The sequence below is a fragment of the Channa argus genome, chromosome 7, assembly GCF_033026475.1.
Source record: "Channa argus isolate prfri chromosome 7, Channa argus male v1.0, whole genome shotgun sequence".
Lineage (NCBI taxonomy): Eukaryota > Metazoa > Chordata > Actinopteri > Anabantiformes > Channidae > Channa > Channa argus.
Genome location: NC_090203.1, coordinates 16491191 through 16511120, shown reverse-complemented (window position 1 = coordinate 16511120; position 19930 = coordinate 16491191). Strand labels below are relative to the sequence as shown.

General features: G+C 40.2%; 1 protein-coding gene across 1 annotated transcript; it reads right to left on the bottom strand.

The window, feature by feature from the left end:
• Positions 1-1076: 1076 nt before the first annotated feature.
• sox4b (SRY-box transcription factor 4b) lies at positions 1077-5310 on the bottom strand. Its single transcript, XM_067510859.1, has one exon. The coding sequence runs from the start codon at positions 4709-4711 to the stop codon at positions 3455-3457; it is 1257 nt and encodes a 418-aa protein (XP_067366960.1). The 5' UTR covers positions 4712-5310; the 3' UTR covers positions 1077-3454.
• Positions 5311-19930: the final 14620 nt, after the last annotated feature.

Here is a 19930-nt window from a genome sequence, read left to right as displayed (position 1 = left end):
GTCTCTAGAAACCCTCTATGGTACATTTTAAATGCATGATGTTTGCTTAAGCCTTGGGCGTAAGCTATGGAGGCTCAAACCCATAAAAGGCATGTTACTATATGGTTACAATAATTGTGATTTGCACTGTCTGCATCCATTCTATTTAAATGCATGTAGAGTTTATGTCTCAGGTTAATAGTGGTGTTGTAAGCTTCCCAAAAGCTTTACACTACCATTCAGTGGAAAGCTTTGCTCTAAACCTCTTTCAGAGTCAACCCTGTCTGAATAACTTCTCTGGTATACCATCTCTGGTAAAAAAATTGTACATATATGGGCTAACCTTTTTTGTTACTCCATCAGCCATTTTGCCCCCTTCTAGACAAGTGATTATTTGGCTTAGGGTTTAGTTTTGCAATACTAATGACTGTGGATTTCCTAAATGTGGTCATTTATCAGCTCAATTTCCCAGTTTGTCCATGTTAACCACTTTTGGGAAGCAATCAATATAGCAAGGTGTGCTACCAATGGTAATTGTTTTATACCTAGGAGAATTATGTGTTGCCATAAAAATAGAAAACCTGCTAAAGCTGGTGCAGTGGTAAAATGAGTTTTGATGGGCCCATGTGATACTGCTTTATAGTATTAATGTCATACTTTGTCTTTATTGATGCAATGCCATAAGATTAAAACACTAACTCTTTATATTGATTAGTATGATCAAGAAGTTGATAGTTGACGCTAATGTTTCATTGTTTTTCACGGAACATCATATTGCCTACTGCTGACAGACAAAATATTTTTTTAAAGGTTCAAGAATCAAGAACAGGACAGTTGTTGAGTTTCAGTTCCAGCTGATATTTATTTCCTTCCTTGAAAAAGTTCTGTACACAAGTTTATATCAACAATCTGACAGGCAGTGAATGGACACAATGTAGCTGGCATGAGTTCCCCCCTCCCCCCCAACCACCTTCCTCTTTAGCCTCAGAAAAGGGTGGTTCCTTGTCTATGGCATGGGAGACATTAAATGATAATTCTACACAGCATATTGCACAGAATGGATGAAAAATAAACTTAATATATTTAAAAATGCTTTCATATATATATATATGTATATATATATATATATATTAAAAAAAAGTCCTGAACTGACCACCTTAAACGTAAGTAAGGATGTGTAAAGATAGCAGTTCTAGACAGTGCCTGTCCTTGATAGCAACAACGTACATAAACACACAATCTTTTTGCTTTATAATACAGTCAAATATACAAAGGTTGAGTTCACGTTTTTCCTCATTTTTTTACTTTTTTTCTGAAAAACACGACAGCTAATAACCTGAATCTGAATACAAATGCTATTCACCATGCCATAAAGATACTAAAACAATTATTAGCTAGTTAGCCGACAAGTAGAAAAGATTATATATTCAAATACAATGAGAAACGCAGTACAAGTAGGTGTTGCGGAACTCAAGTCAGAAATTTGAATATGCTTGATGTTATCATCCTTGTTGTTTGCTTGCTATATTTCTAGCCTGTTCAATCCAGTGGTTGATTGGCAAATGTTGACATCAGTTCATGAAGAAGTTCACCAAAAAACAAGACAAATTTAAAGCTACAATCTCCTCATTTGTTGTCATAGGCAGATGTCTGACAGGAAATGCTAAAACAAGTTGCTGCTTAAGATAGTAACGCTGTTAAACCCACATGGTCCGCAGGAATAGCCTCTAGAAATAATGCGTTCCTGTGTCTTTAAGGAGCCTGCAGACTGGCACTGTAAACAGAGAAGGTAGGCTGTTACAAAGGCTGGTGCTGCTTTCAAGCGCTGTCGGACAAATTTTAAGTACATCCCATGTCCGTACAAATAACATGGGGCATTCAGGGACTGGACAACGAAGAGGTCTTGTCAGTATTTGCTGGTAAAAGTTGCACAAAGTTTGACAAAGTAGTGAGTACAACACAAATTACATGCCAGATTTAGCCTGTGTGATCTCTTCTGTTTGGTCACTTAAGTAAAAATCCGTTTTGTGCCTTTAATTTATAAAATTAAACAATATGCACCATAGATTCATATGGTACATTTAGCTGGATGGCCTAGGAAAACCGTTCCTAAGTAAAAGTATGAACTTTCCATGAGCACTTGAAGGCAGCATGAAAACCAGCCTATCGGGGCATTAAAAATTCGGAAATCTAAAACAGCTGTATAAGTAGGCTACACACCGATTGTTGACTCCCCCATTTTCTATATAGATTTGTACAAAAATACACTGAGAAAATAATCAAACTGTTTCATCTCTTTTAAGTGTCCAAAAGTGTGTACATTTAAATATAAAAAAGAAATCAAAAAGTTGTGTGTTTTAAAAACTCTAGCCCTTCGCCTGAGAAGGAAATGTGACAGACACAAACATACAGACAAACATCCGTCTACGGAAAAAAGGACTAGATCATGTATACAAGAAATAAAAAAATGTCAAAAATGCTTGGCCCAGTATATAAATACAACATCCCATATAAAATGGCATCTGGATACATGTACAAAACAAAGCTCAGAGGATGAAAAACCGGTGAGATTTCTCTATAACTATCATCTGAAATTAACACAAAAGAAAGTTGGTCCTGAATCGTAGAGAACGCGTGTATAAAGTACAGCACAGATTTGAAGTTGCGTTTGAATCCTGAAGTTTGAAAAATTACAACAGCTGGTGATTTTTTCAATGTCCTTTTAAAAAAAGAGAGAGAGAAGAACTGAAGCGAGCGCCACCTATCCATTTAAATAACCCTAATACTAGTTTTTAAACTGCTCGACAGTCTCACAGAAAATCTCAGCACAAGATAGAAACAAAGTAGCCTATCATGCTTAACATGTTTTTTTGCTTTTGAGAAAATATTCGCCTAAAAAAAATAAACAAAAAAAAAAACACTTCAACCCACCTCGGTTTCATAAAAAAATCCCTCTGGACACCACAATTAACGTGTCGCAGGACAGTCCAATTTCTGTACCTTTTTGTGGTTGAGTTCACTTGGCGATTGGCAAAAAGTTGTGAAATGTCCCTTTTTTCTTTTTTTTTTTTTTAAATCAGCAACAACATTGATTAAGTGAACGGCGGACCGCGTAACGTGCAAATCAATCACAGTTTAGTTGTTTAATTCACAACCAGTCCAGGACTGCGCACCTCCTCAGGACACCCACACTATCTCTCGGTTTGTTTTGCGCTTCCTCCGCTCTCACGGTGGCATCAAGTCCCACAGTCCACGCATCCAAAGAAAAGTACAAAAAGCAAGTTACTCGTTAACATCGAGCTCTGCAAGGACCTGCGCCTTTTTCCTATATGGACGAGAAGGGACGGGGGCTAGTTTCAGTGGGTTCCTTGGTAGTTTTGTCAAACTATTTCAGCCATTAGAAACCCTTGTTTAGCTTTGTGATCATACTTTTGCTCGCAAGACATTACCTGTTGTTTATTTACTTGTTGCCCACTCAGTACGTGAACACCAGGTTGGAGATGGTGGACTCCAGCCAGTCCCCCGAAATCATCTCGCTGACCTCTGGCGTGCAGTAATCGGGAAACTCAAAGTGGGACCCCCCCGAGCCGGACTCAAAGTTCAAATCCAAGTCCCTGTCCAGCACTGAGGAGCCAAAGCTCCCCAGCGACATGCTGTCAAAGCTAGGGCTCGGGTTGATGTCGAGCAAGTCGTCCTCAAACTCTTCGTCCTCTGAGGAAGAGGATGAGGACGAGTTGGACGAGGCAGAGGAGTGAGAGCCGGAGGGGGTAGGCGAGGAAACCCGTCGACTGCTGTATGTGTGCCCGCCGTGGCGCTCCGAAGACCCGCCCAGGCTGCTGCTGCTGCTGCTGCTATCGAGGGAGTCGGCTCCGTCCTCTCTGCCGCTGCCCGCGTCCTCGTACAGGCTGAATGGATCGCTGGAGTCCGCAGAGCTGCTGAGCGTCGGACTGGCTGGGACCACTACGGAGGACGTGGGGCTGCCGCTCAAGTTGGCCCCGCTGTTCCCGAAAACGTGCACCCGCTTGGGCTTCTTGCCATCCAGTATCTGCCTCGCTGCTGAGGAGACCGATTTTGACTTGTAGAGAGAGTTGTGGTGGTGCTCTGATGGATGTTCAGAGGCAAACGGTGATGCTTTGGTGCTACTGCTGCTGCTCCCGAAAAGTGATTTGTGGGGTTTGCTGCTGTTGGGTGATTTGGGTCCATTCTTCCTCGAAGATGAGGACGTCTTAGTGCTGGTGTTGCTCGAGCTACTGTTGAGTTTCTCTCCCTTGTCCCCGTTGCTGCCAGGCTTAGAGGCGCTTGATTTGACCTTCTTTCTCGGCCGGTACTTGTAGTCGGGATAGTCCGCCATGTGCTTGAGTCTTAGCCGCTCCGCCTCTCTGATGAAGGGGATCTTGTCACTGTCTCTGAGCAGCTTCCACCGCTTCCCCAGCCTCTTTGAGATTTCGGCGTTGTGCATGTCCGGAGACTGCTCCATGATCTTTCTCCTCTCTATCTGTGACCACACCATGAATGCGTTCATGGGCCTCTTGATGTGACCGCTTGGAGTTTTACACCATGCCGGGTTGTCTCCCAGTTTGTCCCCGGCCGTCGAAGAAGCCGTGGACACCGGGGAGAGAGGCGAGGCGGCCGGGTCAAGATCCATGCCCGCCCCGGAGTCGGCGCTCGAATCCCCGGCGAAAAAGGACAGCGCCTCGGCGGTGCTCTCTGTGTGGCTCATTTTCTGCACCATGCTGCCCGGTTACACACAGAGGGAGAGCGGTGTAATTGCTCTTTCTCTCCCTCTCTGCTGGGTCCTGCGATTCACTTTAAAGCGCACTCAGCTATTTCCTCCACTCTTCACAGTTTGAGCTGAGTTTACAAAAAGCGCAAGAAATTATTCACTCCTGAGATGATAACAGTTCAGTCCCGAGAAGCCTTCAAAAGGCTGGATGTGTTTAAAAAAAAAAGTTTAATTTCCAGGTTCGGTGGCTGTTATAACAGCACGGACAGCATAGCCCCCTCTCCACTGTTTGCTCTGCTATAACTCTCTCGCAGTCTCTCTCCTCCTGGGTTATAAAATCAACTGAACCGTGTGGGGAGTGAACATAGTCTGTGCAGCTGGAGAGCGCAGACTGAGAGCCACACTGTGCGCTCAGGCACTTAAAAAGCGGTCCCAAGTACAGTGTGGAAAGTAAGTGCTTTTCTCTGCATCAGCTCTTTCCCCTCTCCTAGAAACAAAAGCCATGCGTGCTGGGGAGGAAAAAAAAAAGAAACCTAGAGCGAGTTACACTGTCCTCCTTCCCTCTGCAGACCTGCAGCCGAGTTTCAAGCAGCCCTCCAGTTGCGGCCCCCCTTGCTTGAATTTATCCCTTCCCGAGATACAACGACGATAAAAATCCACCAATGACACGCTGTCGCTACCCTGCCTCGGCGCCAAACTCACGCCCCTTCGGCGCTGATTGGCCAAAAATGGAATCTAATAATAATCAGCGCGTGCAATGAGGAGCCTCGTGTCTGACCTCATTCCAGAATACAACAAGAAACTTCTCTTTTTTTAAAGAGACACTGGCTTATGTTATGGAGCCCCCTTTCTCCAGTCGCACCACCAGCCCATGTGTATACTATTAACATATAGCTATATTGGAAGCCAAGTAGACTCCAAGTTGCTGTATATGCCCCGCACATTTAACCCCCCCCCCTCCCTCTCTATACTAGGCAGGTTGGGCAGTCTTTTGTCTCCAGCACACCAGACAGAGGAAAAAGAGAGAGAGGGAGGTAAAGAAACTGGCGGTGTGTTCAAACCGCCTGTACGAGCACACACATCCTCTAAACTGATCTCGAGTGCAGCTTTCCGTGTAGGGACACATTGAGACCGGGGTGAAACTGTATCCAATGTACCACAAAACAACTTACAAGTTAAATGGAGAGTTATTAACGCAATCGTTCTCTCCCATCATAACCATCCATAACCACATTGTGTTATGTTTTGTCAGGATGATCAAGGCACTCACACCCAAATTAACCTAAACTTTTTCCGAGTTATAAATATACATTTCTTATGTTTCAATTGTACCACCTTCAAAATATTACCTTTATATAATCCCCAGTTTTACTATTTAACAATAGGTACGCTATTTGTCTTTTATATCAGTAAGGGTCACAAAAAAAAATAAATAAAAAAAATGAAAGAAGGAATGAGGTGGAACGTAAGCAGCAGGCACGCAGTGGGTGAGGGCTACAGTGCGGTGTTGGAGAGACGCTAGATGGCGTCGCAGAGCCAGAGAGAATAGACGGAGGGTAGAGATCAGAGTAGGCATCCAGAACAGTTACCAGGGGTGAATTACATAATGTCTCTGTGTGATAAGGAGGCATCCAAGCGATGCTGTTGTGCATTTTGTGTGTGTGTGTTAGACTGCGGTGAGGTGCATCTGGTAGTGGAATAAGTGACAATTAAAGCCCTTTGAAGTTAGTAAAAATCTGCTAAGTTTGAAAGTCACCACTGTAATGAGCCCTTTTCTGCACATGGACATGCCATGAAAGTATGAAATGAAGTTGATGTGGTGTGTATATGTGTCTAATACGGGGAGAGGGAGAGAGAGAGACAGAGATGGTCGGATGTTCTCTATCCAAATGAAAGGAGAGACAGAGGTGACTTAGATCACCACTGGGAAATTAGCATGAAAGTGCAGCCACCAACGTTACTGGATACATTTCACCGGGTACAATTATATTCAAAATGGCCTCATATCTGCCGTCCATCCAAGTAAAGCAATGGGTAATTGGGCTCCAATTTGTGTGTTCATGGAGCAGAACTGCAATGGAAATAAGAATGTCAACTCATAAACTCACACCACTACTAAATGCCATTTTAATAAGGAACCACAGAAAACCAGTATAGCATGCTATAGATGTGGGGTCTCTGTGGAGGGGACAGCTTTCAGGACCGAGTATTTTAGTCTGTAAGGTTTTCTACAATTTTCAATTATGGACTCAGTAAATTGTAGTACATATTCTTTATACTTTTTTTTTTTGATTCTCCTGAAATCTCTTGAGAACTGGAGTGACAGCTGGTAAGTCCCATAAGCTTATTCAGTACCTTGAGCAGGTGTCCCCTGTTCTATTCTATTCTATTCTATTCTATTCTATTCCCCAGGGATAAATAAGACCTTTCACCTAGTTTTGCCCTAACAGTTAACTTGAATACTTGTCTTTGTCTTGGCTGCCCACACTTCATTGTCTTTCTCTTTCGGTCTCTCCTTCCCTACCCGTCTCCCTCTTTCTCTTAGTGTATACATTAGTATGCCGCACACACACATACACACAGACACAGACACACACACACACACACACACACACACACACACACACACACACACACACACACACACACACACACACACACACACACACACACACACACAGTAGTGCATTCAAACTTTCCTCTTGCTTTCTCTCTCACTCTTTTACAGCCATTGTTCCAGTGAGGTGCAGCTGCCACGCGAGTTGGAGTGGGTCGCGTGCCAACCCTAATCTCAACAGGTGTTCTTTTGGGTGTCTCTCGTCCCCCCTCCTTTTTCTTTGTTGTCCTCACTCTCTCTTTTTCTCACTACACATTCCCTTCCCTGTGTACTTGATCGTTTTTTCTTGCTCCCTCCCTTGCATTTAAATTTGCTTTCTAAGAGTGACCAAAAATTTCACTTCTGCCTAAGCCAGTTGTACAGTTTGCCATATAAGACTTATAATATAGCAAATAGGGTCTACACATAAAGTGCATGTTACACTACGTACAGTACACATATGCTATGCTACACTGTACAACAAAGTTATTACTACGTAGTGGAATGAAAAAGTGACACCAAACAAAGTGAATATAAATATGAGACATTGATTAACAAAAAAATAATAATAGTGGTTATACAAAAGATAAGGAAATGAATCCAGCAACAAAAATAGGAAGCACATCTTTAACAAGCTCAGTGCACTTTCATGTGTTGTTCCACTGGTTTCCCCTCAGGCTGTGACATGCTCTGACATATTGTACTGCTTCCATGGCAATTTCAGGTTTTCCTCAAATAAATTCTGTTTGGTCTGAAAGTGTGTCAAACTCTTGCTGTGTGGGTTTTATTTAGGTAAAGAACTTGGTCCCTCTGTCATTTTACAGACTGCAGTGTGGTAGAAGCCTTGCTACATGTACCTCTCCCCCATCTCTATTTCCCTACCCTTTCTCTGATCCCTGCCACTATTTTTCATCCCTCTTCTCTCTCCCTCTGTGTTCAGTTAAGCTTATTTTGTTTTATTGGCATCAATGTTACATGATCACTGTTGCCAAAGTACCCCCATCACTTTTTCTTTTCTCTCTATGTCTCCCTCTCAAGAAAAATCTGATCTGAGGTCATCTGTTATTCAGAACTCTGACACCATAACGCCAGCCTCCCACTCAGAGAACATCCAGTCAGTTGCATGAAAATTTTAACTCTTCCCATATTAAATATTGATAGCGCAATATTTTGACTGGCCATCACAAATAGAAATTACAGTTTAGACTGCTTGAACATTGAACAATAGCTAATTGAAATATGTTCACCTTAACAAGTATGTGTTATGTAGGTTGGTGAACTCATACAGACAGTAATCTGCAGGGTTAGCTTTTGGAACAGCTGGATTAAGAACCAAGATAACCAGTGGTTTTCTTGTATATAATCACTTTTTTTGACAACACATGACACTTTTCAAGTTGCTGCAAAAACATTTTATCAACAGAAAGAGAAAGTCTTAAAATATGAAGTCTGTGGTGGATTAAAGATGTAGCTAAGAATCCAAAGTCTTTACTTATACCCTCACAGCAGGACTGCTATAATTAGACAAAGGCTTTATGGCTTCTGTGTGCAATTAGACATGTCAGTGTGACATGAAACAGATGAACACATCAGAATTACAAGAGGCTCACTTGAATTGGCAGAGTTGTGTGTGGATTTACTGGATACTCCACTTTGAATAGGTGACACACTAACACTAACACCAAAGATGCACTGAGCAATCACCGCGTTCTTCCCCTCCTGTTCCACTGTAGCAATCAGTGAAATCCCAAAACTCCAAAAATGCAATCAATATGACAAGCCAGCTCTGTGCCCAGAACATGTATCACAAAACTGCAGTACTTACAATAAAGCCTTTGATTTATTATATTTTTACTGTCATCAAAGTCAATGCTCACAACACAGTCTTTTACAACCCTGTAACAGACAGATGGCTTCTTACTGTATATATGAAATGTATTTATTCAGTCGTATTTCTAAAGCTTTGTTTGAACAGGTGTTTTCAGGCGTGGATACAGACAAAGATGCAGACATACAAGAACATGAACACACACAAACTCAGCAGTCAAAGTCTTATCTTATCCAGAAAGAGCAGCTGCAAAGTATGACCCTAGCTTAGCTGTTAATGATTGGTAGCAAGTTTAAGAGTGTGTGTGTGTGTGTTACTTTACCCCCACAATCTCTCCTCTTTTTCAACTGACACAAGCTCATTATTAGAGGTCTAGCTTTGATTTGAGAAGTTCAGCAAGGTGAATTTGAACATCTGTCGCATTTCAAGGTTGTTTCTGTAGGGAAAGCAAATACAGGCAAGGCAGTGATTAAGTGGAATTTACACACACACACACACACACACACACACACTCACACAGACACACACAGGCACATACTTAACACATAAACCTGTGGCAAAAATATTATGTGTAATAAAACTGCATTTAAATGTTTATATTTAAATTTTAATTTCCACCATATGGGATCATTAGATATTACACTGAATACTTTGTGAAAATCAATGTATATACAAATGCATGTAGAATATTTAATGGCTTTAATAAAAGTTGCAAATTAAATTTTTACTTTATTAGATTTCATTTCTTGCAGCCTCAGTTTATTGCCCAAAAACGCACATGTTGCACATCGGGTGCAGATATGTGTTCTAATATCTATTTCTGTCTCTATATAAAGAGATAAAAACTGAGTGGAATAATAATGTACACAGCATGCAACAACCCCGTACAATGCAGGTTAGAACATTAAAAGGCAAAACAGATGTTTAAGTGGTGTGCTCAAAAACACACAGTACATTAAATGATCCTAATTTACCCTATTTGTCACAGACATAAATTAAATAAAGACTTTAATCTTTATAGAGGTGTGTAAATTATTGCAGAGTCACCATATCACCTTGCATTAGACTGTATGAGTGTATGTATGTACGTGTGTGTGTGTGTGTGTGTGTGTGTGTGTGTGTACGCCTGGGGATATGGGGATAGGCATTGTGTATGTGTCAAGTGTGCATCTGTTTGCATGCTCATCTACTGTGTGTGTATTTATAAATGTATATATGTATGAATGTGTGTGTCCTGTCAGAAGACTAGTTGAGCTAGTTGAGAGTTGAGCTCTGACAGAAACCAGGTATCAGAGTGAAATGGTGTCACCTTGGAGGGATCTCTCACACAAGGTGACACCTTGTCACACCCTGTGTGAGAGACCCCTCCTAGCGTACCCAAGGCAGACTGCACGGATGACACATGTGGAAGGTTCCCAGGAGTGAACCGTAGGTGATGAGGCAGCAGCAGCATGTGTGTGTCATTCACATCTCTTGAGACTTACTCACTTACTAAGAAAAGTCTAGTCTTTTGACAAGTAATAACAGACAGTCCTGTCCAACTACTGGCAGGATGCAAAAAATTGAAAATCCTTATCAAATTTTGATGCTAGAGAGATAAAAAAAAAAATAGCCTAATTTTATCGTCCTTGAAATTTCTGTGACATGCCACTGTTAAAAACAGATCAGAACAATTTGTCATTTTATATGATTTGTTGTTTATTCTCAGGGTTTGTGAGTTGATTTTAACAGAATATAAGTATATAATGTATTCATAATTTGCTAATCCAACAATTTTCTGGGTTATCCATAAATATCTGGTTTTGTGAAATTAGAGCACATTATCTTAAAAATGCCAGTCACATGTTTTTCACTTTTAAGAGTTGCCTTTGGCTTTTTGTAACAAAGATATACATGATTTCTATTCTCTGTCTTCTATCATATTAGAAACATATTGGATGTAATCTATCCTCCATCCAGCAAAGTGACAAAGTGCTTTCTCACCAATTACTGACTGCCATCTCCCTCTTCACACCTGGCAGGCCGAGGATGTAGCTGACAACTTGTACAGGATGTGTGTGTGTGTGTGTGTGTGTGTGTGTGTGTGTGTGTGTGTGTGTGTGTGTGTGTGTGTGTGTGTGTGTGTGTGTAAGGAGGTTGGGGGAAAGCAGTGGGAGAGACACGTACCGATTAAGTCAGAGAGGGGTTTTTAAAAGGATGTCACTTGTGTTTACATTTTTTGAGCCTTTATCAGGTGAATGACATGCTGTATGCCTATACATGTGATATCATGCTGCTGTAATTAACCCTTTATTGCTATATTGTTCTCTTTCTTTTACTCTAAAAGTTTTTTCACAGCTGAATTGTCAAGGTTAGTTTAAAATCATGTTCATTTTTGTGCTCATATTTAAATGCCTCCTTTTTTATTTAATTCTATATAATGAGTTAGCCACTGTGCAGTTTCTAAAACATTTAGATTTGCAAATTTGCAAGTCTGATGGAATTGAATAAAAACCATATTGGATAAAGAAACTAAACAGTGCATTTTGAAAAAATAATGTGCTAAACACAATAATAATAACCAACAGTCATCAATAATAAACATAAATTTGTAAGATTTAGAGGCAATGTCTGGTAATGGTTGTATTAATGGTCACAAACATTCTATCAATAGAAATAAACAGAACATAGTTGTAGTGTTTTAAACCTTCAGTTCTTGAAAACTAAAATCCTGGAAAATCATGTCCTCTGTGTGTTATCACTGTATTAGTCTAAAAGCCGAAGGCTTTTTGTTACCAGTTGGTGAACTGAGCTGAACCACCGACTGTTTAGACCAGTGGGGCACCATCCAGACGTCTACTCACTCTCTGCTTCAGGAAAAAAATAGGAACACACATATGTACTCATACACAAACAAATGGACAGGACTGCATGGACTGCATATACAGCCTTTTTATACAGTTGGGTTCAAATGTTGAAGCCCCTTGTTTAGAAATGCCAAAAAGTGTAAAACAAAAAAATGTTTATCATCATAATATTTAATGCAATCTAACATGCATGTCTTTGGACTGAGGGAGGAAACCAGAATACCAGAATGAGGCCCAAGCACAGGGAGAACATTTAAACTCCACACACCTTCTAGCTCGAGGTAGCAGCGAAAACCACTCCACCACCAAGCTGCCTTTAGAACTATCATTTGAAGGCGAAATAAAAAGTCTCTTTTTCAGGCTACCACCTTAAAAACAAAACAGAAAACAAGATGGAGGCCTTCTGGTCCTACAAATTGTGACAAAGAAAGTAAGACGGAAGAAGCTGCTGGACAGAAGGAGGCGGAAAACAAAATTGGCTGTTGGAGTTTTCACAGGAAGAAAAATGTGCTGCTTTCATGGCTCTGGCTGGGCCACCGAAGATGATCCTTCCTAGCGGACAACAAGCATATTTCCAGCTTTTGGATTGTTATCTTAATAATAATTTTGAAAAAGTTATAATGCAAAGTTTACAGTTGAAGTAATATTACATTTTGTGCTTTCCAGCAGCTTAGTTGTTATTTGCACAGGCAAAGCTTGACAGTAATGGCCATAATTGTCCGTTAGAATAGTTTGTTAGAAACAAGTACAACAGTATAACAAAATCCACTATGGTAAATAGTTGCAATATTAAACAACTATGATATTCCAAATGGAAAAAGTGTTAAAGCAGGCAAGAAACATTACTTTCTCTTCCATTTATTTACACAGGCATCAATAGACATACTGCATGAGGGAGGGCACTCTTAACCTGCCATTCTCCTTGTTAACAAAACACAGTGATATAAATTACCATGAATTTAGTTTAATTAACGTTACTGCAAGTACTGGATGTTTGTGATATAAAAAAATGTTCATTATTCTGAGGAAGTTTTCACATCTCTACTTTAAAATCTTTTAAGTCATATGCTATGATGTTAATTTCTTTTGTTTTGAATTTTTCAATTAGTGGAAAACCTTTTAAACCCTTGGTCACACCAAACTCTTATTGTTCCAAAATAAAGTCCAACAGGGAACATACAGTACTTTCTGCACAAAATCTCAAAGAAGCAACTCTAAAAATACGAGAGAAGTTTGATCACAAGGAGACCAACAAGTGTATCAAAAACAATTAGATAAGTGGGGCTGTAAATATTAATGAGGTAGCTAAATGTTTTCATATACATATGAGCTATGGTTATAATCACTGACCAGCACCAACAGGGAAATGATCCAAATGGGACCAAGTCTTGTTCAGTTACAGTCTATAACACTACTACTACCATCTATAGGGCTGAGCTGAAAGACAAGGAGAAATGTCAGCACTCTTGTGTCAGAAGCACTGCTAAAAAGAGTAAATTGAAAGAAAGCAGAATAGAGGAAAATAACATGCTTGGTCTCTATGGCAGGTATGTTACTTCATCCTCTTTCTTTCTGTCTGACATTTTAGACATTTCAGAATCAAGGCCACTGCAGTTTTCTGTCATTTCACACAGACAAGCAAGAAGAGATGATAGTTTTCCTGAGAGACAATTCGTCTGAGGCTGTGTGCTCCTGAAATAGTCTATATAGAAATCCTGAGTATGACCATTATGTGTTTCTATCTATTTAAAAATGATAAATTCAAAACCATACTATATAACACCTAGCCTATTATAGTCAGCCTATCAAATATAATTCAACTAGAAATTCATACTGGCTAAGATGATCCACTACATCATGTATGTAATTCAGATTCATCACCTGTGGTCCATGTGGTCTGTTTCTTAACCACTGCTGAGAAAATCTTCTTTTTCTTTCGGCTGTTCCCTTTCAGGGGTCGCCACAGCGAATCATGTGCCTCCATCTAACCCTGTCCTCTGCATCCTCTTCACTCACACCAACTAACTTCATGTCCTCTCTCACTAAATCCATAAATCTCCTCTTTGGTCTTCCTCTGGACCTCCTGCCTGGCAGCTTCAACCTCAGCATCCTTCTACCGATATATTCACAGTCTCTCCTCTGAACATGTCCAAACCACCTCAATCTGGCCTTTCTGACTTTATCTCCAAAACATCTAACATGAGCTGTCCCTCTGATGTCCTCATTCCTAATCCTGTCCATCCTCGTCACTCCTAAAGAGACCTCAACATCTTAAGCTCTGTCACCTCCAACTCTGCCTCCTGTCTTGCCACTGTCTCTAACCCGAACAACATCGCTGTTCTCACCACCGTCTTGAACACCTTTCCTTTCATTCCCGACCACAGCTGACAAAATAAAGTTGCAGTTTGTTTTGGTAATCATGTGGATATATTCATGCATATATATAGATATTTTTATTCATAAATTTCATCAAATAAGTAATAATAATAATAAAAAATTAAATTTCTTGGGATAGTTCAATATTTCAATTTAAAAGGGTGTTGAGGGGTTGATGTGTGTATGTTACAAATCTCCATGGTCTCTGAAGAGTGGAATGCTGTGTCCACACAGACTTAAACACCCACTTATCCCACAAATATGCACAATGATTTGTTATGACAAAAGATTGTGGTTGACAGTGATTGACAATTGATTGATGGCCTCAGCTGATTTCTGTAATATGACAGTGCAGTCACCCAGGCACCCACACACACACACACACACACACACACACACACAAACACACACACACAAATGTTGCCAGTCTGCCACCACAGAGCTAGCAACAGTCTGCGTTTTACCTCCCTCACTTCTCCAAGCCAGTCGCTCTGCACTGCAGCAGGCAGGGGAAGAAGACACACACTCACACACTCTCCTGTGGTTCACTCCCATATTTCTGAAAGGGAAGAGACGAAGAGAAGCAAAATCTAGACAGCATGGCGCTTTTTTCGATTGTTTTAGCGGAGAGCTGCTGCAAAGTCCAAACAAACATTTTAAGGATTTTTGTATTCTTGCCATGTGCTGAAAGTTGTTCCAAAGAGATGGAGAGTATCGTCATTTCAAACGGAATATGCACAACTCAACCTGCAAACCAAAAATAAGACAAAAGTGGAAAGGAAGAAGAGGAAATTTGGACCATTGTGGTGAAAATGAAAGCATGCGAAAACATGCAATGTTGCAAGGGTCTTTTTTGGAAGAGCATTACAAGGCAGGAGCGATGCCAATGGGTTCTTCCTGCTATGCTTTGCAGCAGCTGACTCCTTGGGCTCTGTTACTGCTGATAAAGCAATGGAAATCTCCTGCTCTCATTCCAGCCTATAGATGCAGCTGGGCCTTATGATTGTGCAGCTTCTGCATCCTCCATGTGTGATATAAATCATATCCAGTACAGTGGAATCCAGTCAGGCGAGTTGTCCAGCAATCGGCACCCAGCCCGGAGAATTTGCAGCCTCAGTGGAGGCGAAGGAGAGGCAGAGAACTGGGGAATGAATGAATGGCGAGAGAGAGACAGTGACAGAGAGAGAGGGAAAAGAAGAGCTTCCAGACAGGGTGACCTACATTCAACCTGTCTGGAGTCAAAACAGTAAGAGAGGGGGAGAGAGAAAGGGAGTGAGAAAAATAGGGGTCGGAAGAAACAGCCAGTAGAAACAGAAAGCGAGAGGATAAGATAGCAGTAAAGCGAGATGAGAAAGCAAGAATGAGATAACAAAGCAACAGAAAAGGACAGAGGCAGAAACAGAAAGCTGTTCTTTAGCTGAGATGATACATTTCCTAATTTCTCCATCTTCTCTTTACCCTTTTGCTTACTTCCTCTTTTCACATCTCCTTCTACCTGCTATTCTGCTAGTTTTAGTCCATCTTTTACTATTAATTAATCCCTGCCAATGGCGTAAAGTCTTTGGTACACGAACAAGCAAAGAAAAAGAGTTAAGACAGTCATTTTAACTATTTGGTTATTGTCACTTATGCTCCTCATCTTGTTTCCTTTGTCTCTTTATCTATCGTTGCTTTCTTTCTCTCTCTCCAGCCCCCCCCCCAACACACACACACACACACACACACACACACACACACACACTATTCCTTAACCTCCTTTCCTCTGTGCCCAACCATTATCCAGCCCCTCCTCTCCCACATTTATTTCCTTCTCCTTTCTCCTCCTCCTCCTGTCAGCATTCATCCATCCCTAGATAGCTATAACAGTATTTTTATGCTGCATTAAGGCACATGCTGCTTTATAGCGAGGCCGGGGGGGTTGGGCAGTACCAAAGACACTTCCCTATCCATAGAGAACCCTACAGGCTGTGTGTGAAAGTAACTTATTACAACCCCTAGTTAGACGGTACCATTAGGCTTCCTAGCAGCTTTAGTAATTATGGCTGGAGCAAAGGAGATGGTCATGTGATGTAGTACAAAAAAATTATATACAACTTTCATACAGAAGACTGCTGTTCAACCATCCTGACAAAGGTCCTGTTATCCTAAGCGCCTACGCATTTTAACCTGAATGTTCTTCACCTATTCCTAACCACCATAGTATGTGATTGAATTTGCCCCTACACAGAATCATGACTGTTACATTCCTATGGCTCGTATTGCAGGGTAGGGACAAATGACTGGTAAATGTTGAGGTTGAAGGAATTGTTGGAACAAAAGCAGCAACCACCCTGAGTCTGACTGCTGGGCTAAGCTTCAGAGATATCTGAGTGGCCTGTGGATGAAAAGCCGTCTGAATGCTGTGGGTCACCAAGCTCATCCTTACAGCTTTTTGTAGCTGAATGTACAGTTAGGCATCAAAGTTAAGTGTGATTTTGTGCGTGGCTGAGCATTTGTTCATCTGCAGACTACAAGCTTTAAATTTTCTTTTTGACTCCCAGATGCTTTTTTATCTTCCTGTCTGCAAATTCTATGTAGCTTACACAAAGCCAACATACTGATATAACTGCTCAGCGTAACCATTGATTCTCCTCCATTTTCTGTTTTTTCTAGTGTTCTTTCTCATTTTCTTCTCCCTCCCTTCTTGCGTCCCTCCATCCCTTCCCTCCACTGTCACGTCGGTCTTCAGGGATCAGTGTTAGGAGCATAAGAGGGGATTGCAATTGAAAGCGAGGAAATGACATGGGTAATGGAAGAGGACACATTGGCACCTGTCAGGGAAAATCATGGGTGGAGAGGAAAAGGAAATAAATTATTCATGAGACAGAATTATGTTGCTTTCACCTTCTCGAATAAGCTTGATCAGAATGATGCATTTCCTTAAACTCAGAGACAAAGAACTTCCGTTTTTGTAGCACCCCTTGTTTTAGATTTTAAGCAACAATCTCTCATTTATCATGCTTCCCCAAAGGAATGAATACTGAGAGGGTCTTTCTTCACTTCTTTTTTAAAACATGACTTGAGAGCAAAGTGAACAGAAAAACTGAAGCACCAGATTGCTATAGTGACTACACAACATATCCCCACATCGCTGTCTTAACTGGTTTACGTACTGTAAACACATACTGTATCTGAATAATGTGTAAATACTCAGAGTGACAAAAAGCAATGGGATTAAAACCAAACTGGTAAAAAGGGGAAATCCATTTATAATGTCAGTGCAAGTAAAGGCACAGAGAAAAACAGCGTAATGCAGACACATCTGCTCTTGGTACTAAAACCAATCAACATCCTAACATACTAACATGCATAAAGAGAACACGTTCAGACTCACTTCTTCTGAGCATTTACAATAATATATATTTTCCGAACCTGATGTAGTTATTTATTATTATTATCAGTTAATAGGTATTAGCACCTCTTGAAATTTCTTGGTACCCCAATATTTGACTTTTGAGCAAACAGTTACATCAGTGCAGTGGATGGAACTGTGTAGCTTTTACTATCTTTGAAATTGTGCTCTTTTCCCTTTTTATAGTACAGAAGTAACCCAAATAATCTTTAACTGCCTCTGGTCACTTCAACCCTGACAGGTGCTTGCTTGCTTGACAAATTTGTTTAGGCCTCTGCTCTCTCTGCTCTTTCTATATCAACATAATAAAGTTGACCTTTACGTAAACATGCATTCAGTGAGCCGGTAGCATCCCCCCTCCTTACATACTGCCATCTTCCCACATCATCTGGCAGGACCATTATTTGTAAAAGCCAATTACACAGCACATCCCTTTGCTTTAAGCCACTTACAGTGACTGTTGTCCACACTTAAATTTCTTTCTCTGTTCTTCTCACTTTTATCTTATGTCCTGTCTTGAGAAAATTGAAGAAAATCTTCATGAGTGGAGTTACTTCCACATCATATAGTGCATTATTAGAGCATGGACTTGTTCCTTTTGTAAGGACTACACTACAGACAACGCCAGCTGTCAATTACAGTCCAAAAAGTGCTGCAAAATTGGAGATGCTCTGCAGGACTTTGTAAAAGATGGTGAATGCACTCTGCTTCCCTCCTCTTAAAGTAAATAGCATCTATTAGTAGAATGGTATGAGTGAAGTGAAGGAGGCTTTTTTTCCCCTTACCGTATAGCTCTGTCAGTTGCTTTCTATATATTTCATCAGTGAAAAGTGAATTTGGTCTTTACCTTTCCTTTACCATGCCTTACAGCCTTTTAAAATCTGTTCTATAATTTTAAAATGCATGTCTTAAAGCTATACATTTATTTTTTTACCATTCCTGAAAAGATGACATTTTCGAGCCATAATGTGTTTACTTGACAGCACTATGGGCCATGGAGTACAATTTATTTTTTCTATTGTGCATTGCACTGCACATGGGAGGTTGTGTCTAAAATGTAAAATGAACACTTGATTTCCCGTTTTTCTAAATACAAAAAGTCAAAACATGTCAAATACTACCAGTTTTGGCATCATGAACATCATGGGATCTTGTCTTCCTTATTTTTTATTTATGTTATACTTTGGCATACTGATTTTTATGACTCGAATGTGTGGTCAACTGACTGTTGAACGTTCAAATATAAAGATGTATTTTTCTTCCCTTTCACAAGTCACGTCAATTACTTTAAGCTGTTTTTTGTCTATGGGTATTATACATATCTATTGTCAGTAGGTGGTCAAGTGGCATAATAAATCCTCGTCCTTCTTTTCCATTTCACTCATAAACTTCTAATATACTACATTTCCCTCCTAATTCATTCTTTCTACTCAGATGTGTGAGACTGTTGTATTATCTGAAATGTTGCACAATGACAAGGCTCTTCACACTTAATAAGACGTATACTTAAACTCTTTAGAATAAATACAAAGTGGGAAAATAATCCATTGGCAACTGTTCACAGATCTCCTTCTGCTGTCTTCTTTTCTTTGCAGTTATATTTGTGAAAGATCTGCATCTGCTGTGTGAAATGGGAGAACTGTATTCAAATACTGATGCACTTTGGTTGTTAGCAATGTAAACGTCTGACATCATTAACTGGGGAACACATCAAGATCTTTGAAACATTGCCTACTATAACCATGTTTTGAATGTTTGTTATTACTGTCTTGTAACATTATTGACTTCTTTTTTTCAATGGCAATTTAACAATAGCATATAAACCCTCAGGTTGTTAAGTAGCCTTTTGCATTTTAAAACAATTTGCCTTCAGTTAACAATAATAATAAATCCAATGAAGTAAGTTAATCACAATGTACCAGGTAAGTGGCCATTTGCTCATCATCATCCTGTTGTAAACTTCTCTTTACCATTTTATTTCCTAATTTCATCATTTCATTTCCTCGTTTTTTTTGTTGTTGTTGTTTTGAGGATACATCAGAATAACCTTTTCCATATCTGTAAAAACTATAATCAGTTAAAAATAACATGACATGTTTATTTTGTCACTGATTTTTTTTGTGCTTCTACTGCTGCACATTAGGGCAAGTATGAAAAAAATAATATTGTACAAGCATTTAACAAAACCCCT

What these genes read in the sequence shown, in the direction of transcription:
- sox4b (XM_067510859.1), bottom strand. Translation starts at nt 4,711, where the DNA reads ATGGTGCAGAAAATGAGCCACACAGAGAGCACCGCCGAGGCGCTGTCC.